The sequence below is a fragment of the Hyla sarda genome, chromosome 2 (assembly GCF_029499605.1).
Source record: "Hyla sarda isolate aHylSar1 chromosome 2, aHylSar1.hap1, whole genome shotgun sequence".
NCBI lineage: Eukaryota > Metazoa > Chordata > Amphibia > Anura > Hylidae > Hyla > Hyla sarda.
The window spans coordinates 30,719,575-30,741,678 of NC_079190.1; the positions used below are offsets into that span (position 1 = coordinate 30,719,575).

Below are 22,104 nucleotides of genomic sequence, written 5' to 3' on the forward strand. Positions count from 1 at the left end.
GTATGTAGGTTGTATGTAGGTTGTATGAAGGGTGTATGTAGGCTGTATGTAAGTTGCATGTAGGCTGTATATAGGGTGTATGTAGGTTGTACATAGGTTGTATGTAGGGTGTATGTAGGTTATGTATAGGCTGTATGTAGGCTGTATGTAGGGTGTAGGAAGGATGTATGTAGGTTGTATGTAGGCTGTATGTAAGCTGTATGTAGGTTGTATGAAGGGTGTATGTAGGCTGTATGTAGGTTGTATATAGGCTGTATATAGGTTCTATGTAGTTGTATGTAGGCTATATTGAGGTTGTATGAAGTAGTGATGAGCGGCAGGGGCCATATTTGAATTCGTGAAATTTCGTGAATATATGGACAAAATTTACATATTCTCTATGTTCGTTCTCTTTTTTTATTCATGCAAAAATTCGTAATGAAATTTGCATAGTGCGCATGCACAATTATATCTTTCACCTAAAAAGAAGGGAGGGATCAGTGTTCAGTCTGGAAGTGCCGAATAAATATAATATTTATATTTACGTAAATATTTGCATAAATTCACATAAAAAAGCGAATATTGGTCATTACAAATATATCACTATATTTAAAATATTCGCGAAATCGCGAGGTGCCGATATTCGCTGTAAAAATTTGCAATTTTGAACATTCACGCTCATGACTAGTATGTAGGTTGTATGTAGGTTGTATGTAGGCTGTGTATAGGCTGTATGTAGGTTGTATGTAGGTTGTATGTAGGCTGTATGTAGGTTGTGTGAAGGTGTATGTAGGCTGTATGTATGTTGTATGTAGGCTGTATGTAGGTTGCATGTAGGCTGTATGTAGGCTATATGTAGGTTGTATGTAGGTTGTATGTAGGTTGTATGTAGGCTATATGTAGGTTGTATGTACGCTGTATGTAGTTTGTATGTAGGCTGTATGTAGGCTGTATGTAGGTTGTATGTAGGCTGTATTTAGGCTGTATGTAGGTTGTATGTAGGATGTATGTAGATTGTATGTAGGCTGTATGTAGGCTGTATGTAGGCTATATGTATGTTGTATGTTGGCTGTATGTAGGTTGTATGAAGGATGTATGTAGGCTGTATGTAGGTTGTATGAAGGGTGTATGTAGGCTGTATGTAGGGTGTATGTAGGCTGTATGTAGGCTGTATGTAGGTTTTATGTAGGATGTATGTAGGCTGTATGTAGGCTGTATGTAGGCTATATGTATGTTGTATGTTGGCTGTATGTAGGTTGTATGAAGGATGTATGTAGGCTGTATGTAGGTTGTATGAAGGGTGTATGTAGGCTGTATGTAGGGTGTATGTAGGCTGTATGTAGGCTGTATGTAGGTTTTATGTAGGATGTATGTAGGCTGTATGTAGGTTGTATGTTGGCTGCATGTATGTTGTGTTTGTGTGTGTATATATATATATATATATATATATGTATTGGATGTAGGCTGTATGAAGGTTGTATGAAGATTGTATATAGGTTGTATGTAGGCTGTATGTAGGTTGTATGTAGGCTGTATGTAGGTGGTCTGTAGGTTGTATGTAGTTGTATGTAGGCTTTATGTAGATTGTGTGTAGACTGTATGTATGTTGTATGTAGTTGGATGTAGGCTGTATGCAGGTTGTATGTAGGCTGTATGTAGGTTGTATGTAGGCTGTACGTAGGTTGTATGTAGGCTGTATGTAGGTTGTACGGAAGTTGTATGTAGGCTGTATGTAGGTTGTACGTAGGTTGTATGTAGGCGGTATGTAGGTTGCATGTAGGTTGTATGTAGGCTGTTTGTAGGTTGTATGTAGGTTGTACGTAGGTTGTATGTAGGCAGTATGTAGGTTGCATGTAGGTTGTATGTAGGTTGTATGTAGGCTGTATGTAGGTTGTATGTAGATTGCATGTATATTATATGTAGGCTTTGTGTAAGTTGTATGTAGGTTGTATGTAGGTTGTATATACGCGGTATGTAGGCTGTATGTAGGTTGTATATAGGCTGTATGTAGGTTGTATGTAGGTTGTATATAGGTTGTATGTAGATTGTATGTATGTTGTATGTAGGCTGTATGTAGGTTGTATGTAGGCTGTATGTAGGTTGTATGTAGGTTGTATGTAGGCTGTATGTAGGTTGTATGTAGGTTGTATGTAGGCTGTATGTAGGTTGTATGTAGGCTGTATGTACATTTGCTTAATGTAAAAGACCTATTGCAGATTTCATTTCTCTTGATTTATTTTGTAGGCAGCTTCTTTCCATCCCCTGCAGTATATGTGATACACCTCCCCCAATACACCAGAGGAAACAGAAAGGTGATGTTTTCCATCTTTTCAGCCTCATAAGCCAATCCCCCATAAGCGCTTGGAGTGATCTACCTACTGTGCAGCCTAGAACTGAACAGATTCCACATTCTGTGCTGATTCATCCATAATCAATCTTTATTGTAGTTGGAGATTTTTTTGTTTTTTTCTGATACAAAGCGCCAAATCCCCCCCGTAGGTATAGATGTAAAGAACATGGACACCTGTGAAAAGCTATTTTTTTTTCTTATTCTTACTTTGTATAATTCAAAGAACATTTGCCCCACAAGTCTTTTTAAGAAAATTTAACATACTTTTGCTTGTACAACCATTTTTTTAGCTATTTTTTTTTCTTATTCTTACTTTGTATAATTCAAAGAACATTTGCCCCACAAGTCTTTTTAAGAAAATTTAACATACTTTTGCTTGTACAACCATTTTTTCTACATAACACTGTTTCCCAAGCAGTGTGCCTCCAGCTGTTGCAAAACTACAACTCCCAGCATGCCTGGACAGCCGAAGGCTGTCCAGGCATGCTGGGAGTTGTAGTTTTGCAACAGCTGGAGGCACACTGCTTGGAAAACACTGCTATATTTCTCTAGCAGATTGTTTTTTATCTGCTTTTCTCGTCCTTTCAGCTTTTCTCCTCGGTTCTTTCCCTCTATCTTAAAGGAGTACTCCAGCCAAAACTAAATTAGGTAAGTAGCTGATCGTGAGGGGGACACCAATGGGACCCCCTGTGATCTCTGGAATAGGACACGCTCTCAGTGAGAAGCGCGTGCTGCAGACCGCAACACACTCCATTCATTTCTATGGGAGCACCGAGGAGACCCGAGTACAGCACTCGGGTATCTCTGTCACTCCCATATAAATGAATGGACACTTGCTCCTCACTGAGAGAGCCGGGGTCCCGTTCCAGAGATCGTGGGGGACCCAGTGGCCGCCTTTCTACCCCGAGTTCAGCTCCTTTTCCCCTATCTTGTCCATTGGGGATAAGTTTGTTTTGGCTGGAGTTCTCCTTTAACTCGTCTGTGAGCTCTCAGTACTGTTGTCTAATGCTGTGAGGAAAGTTATTCATTTAGGAAACAATAGAAGATTAAGGGGGGATTCATCAAAACCTGTGCTGAGGAAAAGTTGACCAATTGCCTATACAGTTGTGTGGTACCAAGGGTGGTGTAGCGAAATACCTTATCAATTCGTGATGCCAGGGCACCGTTAGCCTACACATGGTCCGAGGTTGGAGAAAGATTCTCCTGGGCCAGACACGGGGAGTAAAGAAACACACCGACATCAGGTTACGGATAACTGTTTTTACTGAGCAGGTGCAGATGGTATTACACAAACAGTCTGGTGCAGAGTGGAGAAGATGCAGTGTAACCCCTTGGAAGCCCTGTTACCTTGCTGGGACTTATAGTGCTTTCACTAAATAGATTGATACTGACTTGAGAGAGGATTGAAGATTGATCTTGGTAGGTAGGGTTCTGTCAAAGTTTTGTAGCTTTCTCCGCCAGGGCATGAACTTCCATTCTTGCAGAATAACCGGATAAGATAGATTTGATCTGGGCCTTCCCTTAAAACTTCTCCCCACACCTCACACAGGAACTGGGGTAACTCCTCCCCCCCCACTACACTATATGGCCATTAATGTAGGGGTTCCCATTGACAGGCAGGATCACATGGGTCCACACTGCTCCTCTCTTAAAGGTACAATAACACATATAAATAACATACATAGAAATAGCATATAACATGATAATTATAAAAATATATTAACTTTCAGCAAACTGCTAAGACATAATAGAAACAATAATCAGTCTTTCAGTGGGCCCAACACCTGGGCTGCAGGACCGGCTGAGGAAGTCCGAAGCCATAACACAGCCTTTGGTGCTGGGGTACCACAATTGCACCCAATCAGATTGCTTCTTTTGTTTTTTAGAGAGCCCTTTGAAAAAAAAAAAGCAATCTGATTGGTTGCTATGACCAACTGGTCAACTTTTCCTCTAGACAGGTTTTGATAAATCTTCCCCTTAGTGTTTACTGATACATTAACCTTTTTCTGACATTTAACATATAGGTGCGTCAAACATCAGGTGGGAAAGTATGGAGTGGCCTCAGGAGCTGCTTTATACGGTGTTATCTACAGCTGACACCCACTGTCTGTGGCTGGCATCTGTGGCTGGCAGTCTGATGATGGTGGCTTTAACTCCTTAGATGCCACGGTCAAAAGCAACTGTGCCATGTAGCTAGTTATCTGGCAGGTGCAGCTCCTGTCCTTTTGCCAATGGGTACCCTGACAATGCAATTGGTGCAGATCGATTGTGTGATAAGGTGGCAAAGAAAGGGTGTATTTCCTTTGCTCACCCTGAAGAATATCTCACCTGCTTCTTAAGTAATGAGGCAGCAGGGAAGGGAGGTGTATATAAGATGGAGACTCAGTCTGATCCGTGCTCTCCCTGGGAAACAGCATGTTGCTGTATGGGGAGACACTCGGACCCCGTTGAGGAAGCACACAGCTGGAATCTGTGAGTGGTCCAAGAAGTGGTGTGAACTGTAACAGGTTGCAGGAGTCACATGTTTAACTGGCTGAGGGTAGCTCACCAGTTAGTAGTCAGGGCATGCTGATATGTGTAGTCAGTGACCAGACGGTCTAGGATTTTATTTTGTTCCTGCGTTATGTTTGTTTTTCCCCTGCAATCTGTCTAAATAAAGCTGGCAAGGTGCCAGGCTTGCATGAATAACCGTTGTCTGCGGGTTTATTGAATGGAAACGTGTCCCGTGGCAGTGTCCAGGACAATCCTGGAGCTATCCCCAAGGAGGAATCCTTACATTTTGGTGGAGGATGCGGGCACGCCATTGCTAAGGGCAACCTGTTGCCAAGGGCAACCAACTGGCGAGTTAGATTGCAAGTCGGATGAGCCCAGCAGAGGAGTTCAAGCACAGGATAGTGTCTGTGGAGGAGCGTTGCTAGGGGCAACAGATCGAGATTTTTTTTTCTGGAAAAAGGACATCGGCAGGCCGTTGCTGGGGGCAACCGGTGGTCGCCAGGATGAAGCCGAGGTCCCGTAAGTTGTTGGTGGGCGGAATACCACTGTGGGTGGACTTAGATTGTTGCCAGACTGTATCTCGGATTATACCGGAAATAATTCTCTTTATAAAGTCCCACCCGGAGCCCGGTAAGACTGTTCAAATTACCTTTGATACATGTTTTGGGGCAGTAAGCCATATGATGGAGGTATGTGCGGAACTTACAGTTGAAATTGTACTGTGCAGAGACTTTCCGTATTTCTGGCAGCTGTAGGATGCCGAAAGTGCACCTGAGAGTTCGCACACAAAGGTTCCGGAAGTAGTGAGGACTGGGGTCTCTACTGGACTGTGTGAATGGTGCTGTATATTGTGAACCCATGCAGGCTGATAATGTTTTTCTTGAATTACTTATGTTAATGTGTTCTGATGTAAAGAGTACTGTTGCCACCTCTCGCAGGACAAAAGAAAACCTGTGTGAGCTGGAAATAGAAGGTAAAAAGATGGTGGTTTTCTTAGATCCAAAATGTATAATAAGTCTGGTAAAGACCAGCTGCAGAAAGCCAGACCCTGCTGTAGTGTCTATACAAGCCGGTATTTGGGGTTATAAAACAGTTAATGTGTGTATTTCTACTCCCTATGGTACCATAAGTCACAAGGTTGCAATAGAGCCTACCTTAGAGTATGAAGTAGTGCTGGGGAAGGATTTTCCGTTTTTTCAGTAGTTGTGGGAAGATAGTCAGGTGACTAGAGCAGGAACACCTGATAGGCTCACAACACTTGGTTTTCACCACATAGCAGGGGACAGTAACTTAGCAGAGGATGAGGACGGGGAGTGTCAGCAGACCCTAGGTATATGTCAGGTGGGAGTGTTCCAGACCACTAGGGGAGCTGAAGAACAGTCCACGAGTCAAGTTAAAGTGGTGACTGGAATAGAAGCTACGGAGATGGCTGCGGAAAAAACAAAATTCTGGAAGAGAGTACCAGTGGAGCTGGGGGCTGCGCTTACAGACAGATTCCTAAGTGAAGGAGATGTGGCGCCTGGACCAGAGAGGGGTTGTAACCAGGAAGGTCGAACCACTGGACCAGATATTGTTGCAGACCCAGGAGCCCTAGTCGTTTTTGCCAGGCCGTGGAGAGACTGTGACAAGACAAAAGAAAAGTCTGCCAAGGAGCCGAGAGACAGTTCAGAGGAACTGTTCGGGAATCACCCTGACTCGCTGGTGCCAAGAGCCATTGAAGCTGTTGCTAGGGGCAACAAACTTACCGCCTAGGGATTGCCGGTCCGACAGGAGTGTTTAGCAAGAGTCTCCAGAGTTGCCAACGTGGTGGTAGAGGAAGAGTGCCAGGTGTCAGTGGCACCTGTTGTTGATGATAATGAGGCACAAGTTGCCGCAACCCCAAAAAAGGGAGAGACTTCGTCTAGAGATGGAGAATAGCTGGGTTGAGTGTCTGACAGAGGACCAGAGGATGTCTCAAGGTCTAACAGGGAGTGTGAGGAGACCGCTTTCAGTAAAAGGTCTCGGAAAAGACGAGCTGGCCTTGGGAAAAAACTGGAGCAGATCCAGAATCTGGAAGAATCCCTGCAGATGGTTTCTGTGAAGTTGAGGGAGAAAGAAAAAGAGGTACATCGCTTGACAGAGGAGAGGGACAAATCACTTGCTGACTTTAAGAAAGAGCAAGAAGCGAGGTTTCAGCTGGAAAAAGTCATGGAGCACCACAGAAGGGAGTTTGTTGTTACGCCGAGCGCTCCGGGTCCCCGCTCCTCCCCGGAGTGCTCGCAGCGTCCTCTCATTCGCAGCGCCCCAGTCGGACCTGCTGACCGGGCGCGCTGCGATATTACTCCCAGCCAGGATGCGATTCGCGACGCGGGACCCGGCTCCCGTACCTGACCCGTTCCCCGTCTGTGTTGTCCCGGCGCGCGCGGCCCCGCTCCTTAGGGCGCGCGCGCGCCGGGTCTCTACGATTTAAAGGACCACTGCGCCACTGATTGGCGCAGCAGGCCTAATCAGTATCCTCACCTGTGCACTCCCTACTTATACCTCACTTCCCCTGCACTCCCTCGCCGGATCTTGTTGCCATTGTGCCAGTGAAAGCGTTTCCTTGTGTGCTCCTAGCCTGTGTTCCAGACCTCCTGCCGTTGCCCCTGACTACGATCCTTGCTGCCTGCCCTGACCTTCTGCTACGTCCGACCTTGCTCTTGCCTACTCCCTTGTACCGTGCTTATCTCAGCAGTCAGAGTGGTTGAGCCGTTGCCAGTGGATACGGCCTGGTTGCTACCGCCGCTGCAAGACCATCCCGCTTTGCGGCGGGCTCTGGTGAATACCAGTAGCAACTTAGAACCGGTCCACCGACGCGGTCCACGTCAATCCCTCTCTGGCACAGAGGATCCACCTCCTGCCAGCCGAACCGTGACAGTAGATCCGGCCATGGATCCCGCTGAGGTCCCGATGCCAGTTGTCGCCGACCTCACCATGGTGGTCGCCCAGCAGTTGCAACAGATAGCGCAACAAGGCCACCAGCTGTCTCAACTGACCGTGATGCTACAGCAGCTACTACCACAGCTTCAGCAATCCTCTCCTCCGCCAGCTCCTGCACCTCCTCCGCAGCGAGTGGCCGCTTCCAGCCTCCGACTATCCTTGCCGGATAAATTTGATGGGGACTCTAAGTTTTGCCGTGGTTTTCTTTCGCAATGTTCCCTGCATTTGGAGATGATGTCGGACCAGTTTCCAACTGAAAGGTCTAAGGTGGCTTTCGTAGTCAGCCTTCTGTCTGGGAAAGCCCTGTCATGGGCCACACCGCTCTGGGACCGCAATGATCCTGTCACTGCCTTGGTACACTCCTTCTTCACGGAGATTCGAAGTGTCTTTGAAGAACCTGCCCGAGCCTCTTCTGCCGAGACTGCCCTGTTGAACCTGGTCCAGGGTAATTCTTCTGTACTCTGGCCTCCGAATTATCCTGGAATAACGAGGCCCTCTGCGCGACCTTTAAAAAAGGCCTATCCAGTAACATTAAAGATGTGCGGGCCGCACGAGAAATTCCTGCTAACCTGCATGAACTTATTCATCTTGCCACCCGCATTGACATGTGTTTTTCCGAAAGGCGTCAGGAGCTCCACCAGGATATGGACTTTGTTTGCACGAGGCGGTTTCTCTCCCCGGCTCCTCTCTCCTTTGGCCCTCTGCAATCCGTTCCTGTGCCTCCCGCCGTGGTGGCTATGCAAGTTGACCGGTCTCGCTTGACACCTCAAGAGAGGACACGACGCCGCATGGAGAACCTTTGCCTGTACTGTGCCGGTACCGAACATTTCTTGAAGGATTGTCCTATCCGTCCTCCTCGCCAGGAAAGACGCACGCTGACTCCGCACAAAGGTGAGACAGCTCTTGATGTGAACTCTGCCTCTCCACGTCTTACTGTGCCTGTGCGGATATCTTCTTCTACCTTCTCCTTCTCTGCTATGGCCTTCTTGGATTCCGGATCTGCAGGAAATTTTATTTCGGCCTCTCTCATCAACAGGTTCAACATCCCGGTGACCAGTCTCGCCAGACCCCTCTACATCAACTCTGTTAACAATGAAAGATTGGACTGTACCGTGCGTTACCGCACGGAACCTCTCTTAATGTGCATCGGACCCCATCACGAAAAAATTTAATTTTTGGTCCTCTCTAACTGCACTTCAGAGATTCTTCTTGGATTACCGTGGCTTCAACGCCATTCCCCAACCCTTGATTGGACCACAGGGGAAATCAAGAACTGGGGTACTTCTTGCCACAAGGACTGTCTTAAACCGGCTCCCAGTACTCACAGTCGAGACCCTGTTGTTCCCCCGGTATCTGGTCTTCCTAAGGCCTATATGGACTATGCTGATGTTTTTTGCAAGAAACAAGCAGAGACTTTGCCTCCTCACAGGCCTTATGACTGTCCTATTGACCTCCTCCCGGGTACTACTCCACCCCTGGGCAGAATCTATCCTCTGTCTGCTCCATAAACCCAAGCCATGTCGGAATACATCCAGGAGAACTTAAAAAAGGGGTTTATCCGCAAGTCCTCCTCTCCTGCCGGAGCTGGATTTTTTTTTGTCTCCAAAAAAGATGGCTCCCTACGCCCTTGTATTGATTACCGCGGACTTAATAAAGTCACGGTAAAAAAATGCTACCCCCTACCTCTTATCTCGGAACTCTTTGACCGCCTACAAGGCGCCCACATCTTTACCATGCTGGACTTAAGAGGTGCTTATAATCTCAACCGCATCAGGAAGGGGGACGAATGGAAGACTGCATTTAACACCAGAGATGGACACTTTGAGTATCTGGTCATGCCCTTTGGCCTTTGCAACGCCCCTGCCGTCTTCCAAGACTTTGTAAATTAAATTTTTCGTGATCTTCTATATACCTGTGTTGTGGTTTACCTGGACGATATTCTGATTTTTTCTGCCAACTTGGAAGAACACCGCCAACATGTCTGCATGGTTCTTCAGAGACTTCGGGACAATCAACTTTATGCCAAAATGGAAAAATGTCTCTTTGAATGTCAGTCTCTTCCTTTCCTAGGATACTTAGTCTCTGGCCAGGGACTACAAATGGACCCAGATAAACTATCTGCCGTATTAGATTGGCCACGCCCCTCCGGTCTCCGTGCTATCCAACGTTTTTTGGGGTTCGCCAATTATTACAGACAATTTATTCCACACTTTTCCACTATTGTGGCTCCTATCGTGGCTCTAACCAAAAAAAATGCCAATCCTAAGTCCTGGTCTCCTCAAGCGGAAGACGCATTTAAACATCTCAAGTCTGCCCTTTCTTCTGCTCCCGTACTCTCCAGACCTGACCCATCTAAACCCTTCTTATTGGAGGTAGACGCCTCCTCAGTGGGAGCTGGAGCAGTTCTTCTACAAAGAAATTCTTCCGGGCATGCTGTTACTTGTTGTTTTTTTACTAGGACCTTCTCTCCGGCGGAGAAAAACTACTCCATTGGTGATCGAGAATTACTGGCCATAAAATTGGCGCTTGAGGAATGGAGGCACCTGCTGGAGGGATCCAAATATCCAGTTATTATATACACTGATCACAAGAATCTCTCTTATCTCCAGTCTGCCCAACGACTGAACCCCCGCCAGGCTAGGTGGTCGTTGTTCTTTGCCCGTTTTAACTTTGAAATCCATTTTCGCCCTGCTGACAAGAACGTTAGGGCTGATGCTCTCTCTCGTTCATCGGATGCCTCTGAAGTGGAAACCTCTCCGCAACACATCATTCCTCCGGACTGTCTGATCTCCACTTCTCCAGCTTCTATCAGACAAACTCCTCCAGGGAAGACCTTCGTTTCTCCACGCCAGCGCCTCGGGATTCTCAAGTGGGGACACTCCTCCCACCTCGCAGGCCATGCGGGCATCAAAAAATCCTTTCAACTCATCTCTCGATTTTATTGGTGGCCAACTCTGGAGACTGATGTTGTTGATTTCGTGCGGGCCTGTACTGTCTGTGCCCGGGATAAGACTCCTCGCCAGAAGCCTGCTGGTCTCCTTCATCCTCTGCCTGTTCCTGAACAACCTTGGTCACAGATTGGTATGAACTTTATTACTGACCTGCCCTTATCCCGTGGCAACACAGTTGTTTGGGTGGTCGTTGATCGATTTTCCAAGATGGCACATTTTATCCCTCTTCCAGGCCTTCCTTCTGCGCCTCAGTTGGCAAAACAATTTTTTACACACATTTTTTCGCCTTCACGGGTTGCCTTCGCATATCGTCTCGGATAGAGGCGTCCAATTTGTGTCTAAATTCTGGAGGGCCCTCTGTAAGCAGCTCAAGATCAAATTAAACTTCTCCTCTTCTTATCATCCCCAATCCAATGGGCAAGTAGAAAGAATTAATCAGGTCCTGGGGGACTATTTACGACATTTTGTTTCCTCCCGCCAGGATGACTGGGCAGATCTTCTACCATGGGCCGAATTCTCATACAACTTCAGAGTCTCCGAATCTTCTGCTAAATCCCCATTCTTCGTGGTGTACGGCCGTCACCCTCTTCCTCCCCTCCCCACTCCCATGCCCTCTGGTTTGCCCGCTGTTGATGAAGTGACTCGAGATCTTTCCACCATATGGAAAGAAACCCAAAATTCTCTTTTACAGGCTTCATCCCGGATGAAAAAATTTGCTGATAAAAAAAGAAGAACTCCCCCCATTTTTGCTCCTGGAGACAAGGTATGGCTCTCCGCTAAGTATGTCCGCTTTCGTGTCCCCAGTTATAAACTGGGACCACGCTATCTTGGTCCTTTCAAAATCTTGTGCCAGATCAACCCTGTCTCTTACAAACTCCTTCTTCCTCCTTCTCTCCGTATTCTCAATGCCTTCCATGTCTCTCTCCTTAAACCACTCATCCTTAACCGCTTCTCTCCCAAAGTTGTTTCCCCCACTCCTGTTTTCGGTTCGTCTGACGTCTTCTCGGTGAAGGAGATTCTAGCGTCCAAGACAGTCAGAGGTAAAAAATTCTTCTTGGTTGATTGGGAGAATTGTGGCCCAGAGGAGAGATCTTGGGAACCTGAGGAAAACATCCTAGACAAAAGTCTTGTCCTCAGGTTCTCAGGCTCCAAGAAGAGGGGGAGACCCAAGGGGGGGGGTACTGTTACGCCGAGCGCTCCGGGTCCCCGCTCCTCCCCGGAACACTCGCAGCCTCCTCTCATTCGCAGCGCCCCGGTCAGACCTGCTGACCGGGCGCGCTGCGATATTACTCCCAGCCAGGATGCGATTCGCAACGCGGGACGCGCCCGCTCGCGATGCGCATCCCGGCTCCCGTACCTGACCCGTTCCCCGTCTGTGTTGTCCCGGCGCGCGCGGCCCCGCTCCTTAGGGCACGCACGCGCCGGGTCTCTACGATTTAAAGGACCACTGCGCCACTGATTGGCGCAGCAGGCCTAATCAGTATCCTCACCTGTGCACTCCCTACTTATACCTCACTTCCCCTGCACCCCCTCGCCGGATCTTGTTGCCATTGTGCCAGTGAAAGCGTTTCCTTGTGTGTTCCTAGCCTGTGTTCCAGACCTCCTGCCGTTGCCCCTGACTACGATCCTTGCTGCCTGCCCTGACCTTCTGCTACGTCAGACCTTGCTCTTGCCTACTCCCTTGTACCGCGCTTATCTCAGCAGTCAGAGAGGTTGAGCCGTTGCCGGTGGATACGACCTGGTTGCTACCGCCGCTGCAAGACCATCCCGCTTTGCGGCGGGCTCTGGTGAATACCAGTAGCAACTTAGAACCGGTCCACTGACACGGTCCACGCCAATCCCTCTCTGGCACAGAGGATCCACCTCCTGCCAGCCGAACCGTGACATTTGTGGCTCTGCAGGATGAACTGTCCCGCTCCCAGGGTCTTGTGACCAGCAAGGAGAGTGAAGTGCAGAGTCTGGCTTAGCGGATGTCATTCCAGGAAGAAGACGTGAGTCTTCTACATGGTGCATATCAGGCTCTGCGGAGTGATCACAAGGCTAGGCTGATAGCCATGGAAAAAAATTTAAAAAGAGAATAATGAAATGAAGATAGAAGTTGGTGATCTTGCCAGCAATCTGGAGAGTGTCTCTAAAGCTAAGAGACAACTTGAGGAGGAAGTCAAGGCGAAGAATGCCCTTGCACATGCTCTCCAATCTGCTCGTCATGACAACGACTTGCTCCGTGAGCAGCATGAGGAGGCCCTGGAACAAGTTGAGACTCTGCAATATGAAAACAAGAATTTGCAACAGGAGATCTCAGATCTATCTAAACAGATTGGTGAGAGTGGAAAATCTATCAATCAGTTAGAGAAGACCAAGAAACAGTTGCTGGACAGTTTGAAGATGATCTCTGCAAAGCTCAAGAGTGAGAAGCTGAAATATATAAAGCTGGAAGATGACATGAAGATCTTAAAAGATAGCCTGGAAGCACAGAACGAAACGTGCAGAAGGTCCCACCTAGCTGCCTTGGTTTTACTGGGAGCGCAACTCTACGAGCAGGTGGCTGTGCTGGTGGACAATGAACAACATTGAGGAAACAATTGCTATCTTCGGAAGATACTGTCAGGGACTTGACAGAGTTACTTGACAGTGAGAGGATGAAGTCCGCTAAGCTCCAGTGTAAGCAGCAAAAATGTGAGTAAAAGGAATAGGACCAGGAAGTTCTAAAAGAGAGCAAAGACCAAGCTATGGCGGAATTGGCTCAAGAAAGGCTTCTGGGGCAGAAGTTACGGGATACAGGGATGCTTTCTCTGAAGCCCGGTAAAAAGTCCTCTAATGCTAAGATTGAGGTGAAGCCCTGTAAGAAGTCCTCTGAAGCTAGGACTGAGCTGAAACCTGGTGTGAAATCCTCTGAAGTGGAGACTAAGGAGAAGTCAGGCAGGAAATCCTCTGAACCTGAGCAGACCAAAAATTCTGAAGGTAATGCTGAGGCAGAGAAATCCTCTGAAGCAGAAGCTAAACCAGAGTCAACCTCAAAAGCTATGAGTAAATAGAATGGCACAACTGAAGCTACAGGTGAAGAGAAGAGTAAGCCTAAAGAAGTTGCAGAGAAGAGCCAAACAGTAGTAGAAGCTGATTCTACACAAGAATCTGAAGGAGCCAAAGACTCTGAAGCCAAACCTGAGGAAGCTGTTGCCCCTGAAGAGAAAGCTGGAAGGGATGAGGTGAAACCATGTGAGAAATCCACTGAAGTCAAAACTGTGGTGAAACCAGGTGGGAAGTCCTCTAAAGTTGAAACTGAGATGGACCCATATCGGAGGTCCTCTGAAGCTACAGAGAACAAGACAATGGTTGGTGAAGCCACTGAGGCCGAAAGATTCTCTAAAGCAGAGGCAGAGGTCTGGCAAGCCAGAAGAAGACAAAGGTTAGAAGCATCGGTCCTCTCTGTCCTTAATTTCAAGAACCCTGCCCACACCAGGGTGAAGAACCTGGTACTGGAGAGGTGTGACCGAGAGACTTGTAATTGGCGGCTGGTAGAAGTCCGGAAGAAAGAAGTCAAGGACTTCAGAGACTGTGGGACAAAAGTTGCCCAAGAGAAAGGAAAGGCAGATTGTTTCTGCCTTTCAAATACATGTGCTCCTTCCCGGTGGTCTGAGCAAAGAGGGGGGATATGTGATAAGATGGCAAGGAAAGGGTGTATTTCCTTTGCTCACCCTGAAGAATATCTCACCTGCTTCTTAAGTAATGAGGCAGCAGGGAAGGGAGTGAGTAACAGGTTGCAGGAGTCACATGTTTAACTGGCTGAGGGTAGCTCACCAGATCGTAGTCAAGGCATGCTGATATGTGTAGTCAGTGACCAGACGGTCTAGGATTTTATTTTGTTCCTGCGTTATGTTTGTTTTCCCCCTGCAACCTGTCTAAATAAAGCTGGCGAGGTGCCAGGCTTGCATGAATAACCATTGTCTGCGGGTTTATTGAGTGGAAACGTGTCCCGTGGCAGTGTCCAGGACGATCCCGAAGCTAATCCCCAAGAAGGAATCCTTACAATTGTCATTGCAGCCTAAGGCCTTCTAAAGACCTCAGTGGCTGCCTTGTCAGATCTGCTAGTACACAGCAAACTAAGATAAAAAGGGGATGCAAATAAGTGTACCTAGAGACACTATGGTGAAATGCACATCCTAAAAAATAATAATAAGGTATATCCAAAAATGTATGCAAATAGATGTGCTAGTACAGACTGACAGAATCTAGCTGTGCTAGCAAGCAGAGTGCCAATTAAATGGTTCACTGCAATACAGTAGGATTGCAGTGTACTGTATAATCAATCAAATAATCACTTATACAAGTTCCCTAGGGGGACTAGAAAAGGGTAAAAAATATAAAGAAGTTAAAAATGTTTAAAAACATGAAACAAATCCCTCTAATTGAAATTCTAATTACCCCTTTGTAAATAAATAGATGTATATTGAGAAAAAAATACATTTGAATGTTTGAACCATCTAAGCCAAAATGGTACTAATAAAAGCTAAAGGTCAGTAGACAGGAGAAAAATTATAGTGATATGGTGGTCACGATAATGTGATTTAAAAAAAAGTTTTTTTCTTAATTTCACTTTAATTTTAGATTTTAGTAGAAAAATAAAATAAAAACCATATAAATTTGGTATCCTTGTAATTGCATTGATCCACAGAAAAACCGATAACTTGTCATTTTTACTGTAATGTAAACTTAGGAAAAATGATTACCCCCACTTAACTGTGCAATAGTGTTTTGTTTCTTTCAATTTTAACCCCCTTATTTTTTTTTTCTGGTTTAACCATTTTATGGTTAAAATTAAGAGTGACAATAAAACGGACAACTTAAAGGAGATCTGCAGCCATAGACACTTATTCTGATCCTGCGCTGGGGTCAGGCTGTCAGCAGCCTCCGGAGTGGCGCGGGACTTCTCTGGCAGGCTGCGTGTTGAAATGATGTCATCAAGCGGCCTGCAACGTAATATACACTCCTGTACATAAACTGTGTATGCTATTTGCGTAATGTACGTACAGGAGCCGGAAAATTCTTTAGCCTGTACTTACATTATGTACACAATTTGCGTACTGTACGTCCAGAAGCAGGAGACCGCTTCTGTTTACTCAGCTGTCTTCTGCTTCCGCTGCCAGCAGGGCACGGGCCCCTTACTGGTGTACTGGCTGTACCCCTGATGGCGGCTCTGGCGATCAGACACTTATCTCCTATCCTGCAGATAGGGGATAAGTGTCTAGAGCTGCAGTACTCCTTTAAATTAAAAAGCCCTCATATGAATTGATGTCAATGGAAAAAGAAAACTGTGACAAGATATACCAGCAAATAAATGAGCACAGCATTATGGAACTTAAAAGGACATGTGAATATATGGTGGAGAATTCATAAAAAAAAAATATGCAAAAACAAATAGCAGTGCATTGTGGGAGCTGAGATGACAGTTACACAGTAATCAGATCAGACGACATCTGACAGCGAGGTGGAACTAAACGGTTGTCTGTTTCCAAGGGCAACCAGTTGAATTTTGAAAACACATAACAATAACCATGATTTAAACTCAAATTTAAAGAAGAGTTGAATTTACCATTTCATTGTATGTGACAGAAATGACAACAGCACAAATGCTTCTCTCTTTTCTGTTTGCACAGCCACATGGGTTGGAGGAGCCTATATTAATGGGACGGCAGAAATCGTTTACCTTCCAACAAAAGGACTGGCATGGGTTCATGCGCCATTAGGATTTGCAGCAACATTCATCATTGGTAAGTGGATTGCCAAGTGCTTTTCCTTATGTTCAGACTGAGTCTACTACCAGTTGGGCTGTTTTTTTTTTATTTATTTTTTTTAAACTGCATTTAGCATTGTGCCTTTAACCCTTTAATGATGTGTTGTTGTCTTTTTGGCGTTAACGACACAGCAAATTTTCCTTTTTTTAAAAATCAACTGGTGAAATTTTTTTTTTAAAGATTTGTAAATTACTTCTATTAAAAAAATCTTAATCCTTTCAGTACTTATTAGCTGCTGTATACTCAATTAATTTTGATTAATTGATTGATTCTTGATCAATTTTTTTTAATAGAAGCAATTTACAAATCTCAAAAAAGGTGCAGCTCACAACAAAAGGACCGAGGTAATTAAAGCTATAGCCGGACCCCACCGGCGTCAAAGGAAAGATAAAGTCAAAATAATAGCTTATACCTCAAGGGCCTCACCATCCAAGGTGCATAATGATTTGAGTGGAAATAAATGTAATTACAACAGCGTCAATATAAAAAATGTAATTAGATATAAAATAAGTTAATAACATTACACATAAACTGGCACTTTATAGAATAATCCCACTGGGCCCTAGTGGGATATCAAATAATATATTATGAAAAGCTAAAAAAATTGGAATATGGTCCGATAATCCGGTATAGTGGATACAGTCCATTAGTCCGGTAACTATATGAAAGTCCCGTTAGATGGCAAAAATATTTGCACTTGATAGAAATAATGCAGAGTCAATCTCCAGATAGATAAACAAATGATTAGGATGGTATTTCTCACCGCTTATGTCCGCCTGGTACTCGCTATTGTAAGCTGATGGCTTGCGGGTGTTGTGTCCTCTACCGTATGTCCTCAGATGGTTAATCGCGGTGTGTCACACATATTTCTACTGAGGAAGGGGTCGGAGGACTACAATTCCCAGCATCCCGAAACGCGTTTAGTTCACTGGCACTGTTTACATTGCTACCATCAGTGTCCGCATCTAATCCTGAAAGTCCCGGCATCAGAGGAGTTAATCCAGCTCCATCCCGCCCTGCCTGGCGGCACCTATCTCCAACTACCTCCCGCAGTCCAGGTCTCCATGTGGGACGCCGCTCCCGGGCTCACTGTCGCTCCTGTGCTCACTGCCACTCTTGCCGGAGTGTCAGTATCTCACCATCCAGAAGCAGCCAGAGAGCGGCTACCACCTGCGTTACGGAACATCGCGTCACGCCCCCTGCCATCGGGGTTGCGAGTGCAGCGTGAGACCGCGATTAACCATCTGAGGACATACGGTAGAGGACACAACACCCGCAAGCCATCAGCTTACAATAGCGAGTACCAGGTGGACATAAGCGGTGAGAAATACCATCCTAATCACTTGTTTATACCATCTATCTGGAGATTGACTCTGCATTATTTCTATCAAGTGCATATATTTTTGCCATCTAACGGGACTTTCATATAGCTACCGGACTAACAGACTGTATCCATTATACCGGATTATCGGACCATATTCCGATTTTTTTTTAAGCTTTTTCATAATATATTATTTGATATCCCACTAGGGCCCAGTGGGATTATTCTATAAAGTGCCAGTTTATGTGTAATGTTATTAACTTATTTTATATCTAATTAAATTTTTTATATTGACGCTCATGTAATTACATTTACCGTATTTATCGGGGTATACCACACACCGGCCTATAACACGCACCCTCATTTTACCAAGGATATTTGGGTAAAAAAAGTTTTTTACCCAAATATCCATGAAAAAATGAGGGTGCGTGTGTGCGCGTGTATACCCCGATATACCCCCAGGAAAGGCAGGGGGAGAGAGGCCGTCGCTGCCCGCTTCTCTCCCCCTGCCTTTCCTGGGGTCTAGAGCACTGCTGTCGGCCCTTTTCACCCCCTGGTTATCGGCGCCGCTGCCCGTTCTGTCCCCCTGACTATCGGCGCCGATAGCCAGGGGGAGAGAAGCGGCGCTGACAGCCAGGGGGAGAGAAGGGGCAGCGGCACCCATTGGCGGCGCCGCTGCCCCGTTGCCTCCCCCCATCCCCGGTGACATCATTACCTGAGTCCGGTCCGCGCTGCTCCAGGCCTCCGTCGTGCGTCCCCAGCGTCGTTGCTATGCACGGCGCGGCGCTCTGACGTCATGCGCCGCGCCGTTCAGCGCATAGCAATGACGCCGGGGACGCACGACGGAGGCCTGGAGCAGCGCGGACCGGACTCAGGTAATTATGCCACCGGGGATGGGGGAGGCAACGGGGCAGGGGGGAGGCAACGGGGCAGCGGCGCCGGCAATGGGTGCCGCTGCCCCTTCTCTCCCCCTGGCTGTCGGCGCTGCTTCTCTCCCCCTGGCAATCGGCGCCGGCACCGATAGTCAGGGGGACAGAACGGGCAGCGGCGCCGATAACCAGGGGGTAAAAGGGCCGACAGCAGCGCTCTAGACCCCCAGGAAAGGCAGGGGGAGAGAAGCGGGCAGCGACGGCCTCTCTCCCCCTGCCTTTCCTGGGGGTATATCGGGGTATAACACGCACACAGACTTTAGGCTAAAAATTTTAGCCTAAAAAGTGCGTGTTATACGCCGATAAATACGGGTTCCACTCAAATCATTATGCACCTTGGATGGTGAGGTGAGGTATAAGCAATTTTTTTGACTTTATCAATTTACAAATCTGTTTAAGTTTCTGGCACCAGTTGATTTAAAAAAAATGTTTTCCACGGGGGGACCCTTTTAAAATAAAAAGTAAGTTTGTTAATTTTAGGAAGCTTTGTTTCTACATTAAAATGACACGTTATATTTATACTGTATGTCAATACAATTACCCAGTTTTATAGGTTTTGTTTTATTTTACTACTTTAAAAATAAATTATAACTTTTTGTAAGAAAATAAGTATGCTGAAAATTTTCATCTTTTAACCCCATTAATGTTCACTTTTTTCTGTATACAGGACTGTATGAGGGCTCATATTTTGCGCCATGATCTGTTGTATTTATTGGTATCATTTTTGTTTAGATGGGACTTTTTGACCACTTTTTATAATTTTTTTTTTTTGTATATAAAATGACCAAAGCTCATCAATTTTATAATATATAGATATGATACCACATATGTTTATTTACATTATTTTATTTGAAAAATGGGAAAAGGGGGTGATTCAAACTTTTATTAGGGAGAGGGGCTTTTTCCCATTTATTAAATTTGAAAAAAAAATGTTTTCACTATTTTTAGTTCCCATAGGGGACCAATATATGCAATCTTATGACTGCCTACACAGTGCCATAGGCATAGCATCAACTAGTGTTATCGGCGCTCCACTTATACAGGCTGCTGAGGCTGCCTGTATACTTGAAGTGACTTTCAGACAGTACAGAGGAGGGCAAGTGACCTCTGCCTGTCATTCCAGCTAATTGGGACTCTGCAACTTCCCCGCGGTGGTGCCAGTCAGCCCCCGAACCCACTGGCACCAGGAATTTTACACTTTAGATGCTGGGATCAACTTTGATTGCAGCATCTTTAGAGTTAATGCCAGACATCAGCTGCCCAGCACTAGCAGCCATTTTTCACTGTCTCTGAAGTGAGCGCAGCTCCTGCTATGGTAATGAGAAATTATATAAATGCACTTCATTCCATGTTAAAATGTTCCCGCCTATGATGTAACTATATATCATATGGCGGGAACGAGTTAATATAAGCACCAGGATAAGTCCCATTTCATGCCCTAAAGAAAGATCTCTGTACTGTCCATTCACATATTTGTATATAGTTATCAGATCGCCCCTAAGATGTCTTTTCTCCAAACTAAATAACCCCAAGTGATAACCTGTCTTGGTCCTATAATCCTCCCATACCATCAATTATCCTTGTCGCCTTCCTCTGCACCCTCTCCAGTTCAGCCATGTACTTATTATATACAGGTGCCTAAAATTGGACACAATAATCCATATGTGGTCTGACTGATGATTTATACAGAGGTTAAACTATGTCCCTGTCCCGAGCCTCTATGCCTCTCTATACATCCCATGACTTTGTTAGCCTTGGCAGCCGCTGCCTGGCACTGATTGCTTAAGTTTAGTTAACCGTCCACCAGTACCTCCAAGTTCTTTTCGGTAGAAGTTTAACCTAATGTCTTATTATTTATCACATAATTGTACATTTTGTTTTTACGGCCCATATGCATAACTTTACATTTATCTACATTAAACTTAAAAAGGGTACCTTTCATCAAAAAAACTTTTGATATATTATAGATTAATATATGCAGAATAACTTTCCAATTGCATGTTATTAAAAAATATGCTTCTTTCTATTTAATTTTCCACTTTGAAAAAATGACCACTAGGGGTCTCCCTACCAGTCCTTTTTTATAGATTTCAGACTCATGCAGGAGTCCTAAATCTCACACTGCAGCTGGAACACAGACAAGTGAGCAGTGAGCAGTGTTGAGCTTTTCTGTGTCCCGGCTGCAGTCTGAGCTTTAGGACTCCTGCATGAGTCTGAAATCTATAAAGAAGGACTGGTAGGGAGACCCCTAGTGGTCATTTTTTCAAAGTGGAAAATTAAATAGAAAGAAGCATATTTTTTTAATAACATGCTATTGGAAAGTTATTCTGCATACATTAATCTCTAATATATAAAAACTTTTTTTGATGAAAGGTACCCTTTAAGTCATGGAAATAAATGTACTATGATGTAGAGCTTATGCTGGTATTGTGCTATGCTGGAGCCAATCTAAACAAGCAGAGCTGCAGCATAATGTATAGTGGACGGACAGAACAGCAGACTCAACCATGGGACATGAAATGGGATATGCCATAAAGGTCGCAAATGTGAGTTTCCCCTTAATAGTAGCACTTCGAGTGTTATTCCTGTATTGTGTTATGAGGGCATTGTGTGGCTAAAAAATGACCACTAGGGGTCCTGGCCGCAAGCCCTTTTTTTTTTTATAGATTTCAGACTAATGCTGGAGTCCTAAATCTCAGACTGCAGCAGGGACACAGACAAGCTCAGCACTGCTCCCTGCCTGTCAATCAGACAGGCAGGAGCCAGCACTGTGCTCACAGCACAGCAGAGCATACTCCGGACTCTGCCTTACTGCATGCTCTCCTTCATTTTACTATCTGAGCTCTGATCTTTCTTCTCTCTGCACAGGCAGTTGTAAACAGAGAGGAGAAGATTTAGAACTGCAGGCTGCTGTGTTCATAGCCTCAATGCTGGGCCACGCCCCATTCCTCCCTCACGCTAGGATGGCTCAATGAGCAGTCAAGAAGACAATAAATCAGGTAGAAAAGAGGGGATTTTAAATGAAAAGAAACACAGGGGGATTAGGGAGAGTTTAGATCATGATAGATACTCTTTAATTTTCCATGTCTGTGCCCAAGCCTCTAGCTTCCCCAGATCCCTCTGTAATATCATGTTATCATCCTGTGTAGTGATCACCTTACCCAATTTAATTTCATCTGAAAATATGAAAATTCTACTCTGTAATCTCTCTACAAGGTCATTAATAAACACATTGAAAAGAAGCAGACCCAGTACTGCCCCCTGTGGTCCCCACTAGTAAATGCTACCCAACCATTGATCCTCACCCTCTGCTTCCTATCACTGAGCCAGT

At 45.5% G+C, this 22,104-nt stretch overlaps 1 protein-coding gene across 1 annotated transcript in view; it reads left to right on the forward strand.

Annotated features, from left to right (window-relative positions):
• Positions 1-22,104, forward strand: part of LOC130358341 (high affinity choline transporter 1-like) — a 38,272-nt gene that overhangs the window by 4,157 nt on the left and 12,011 nt on the right. Inside the window, exon 2 of the mRNA XM_056561480.1 lies at positions 16,386-16,499. Within this exon, the coding sequence (XP_056417455.1) occupies positions 16,386-16,499 (114 nt within the window). The remainder of the gene's footprint in view (positions 1-16,385; positions 16,500-22,104) is intronic.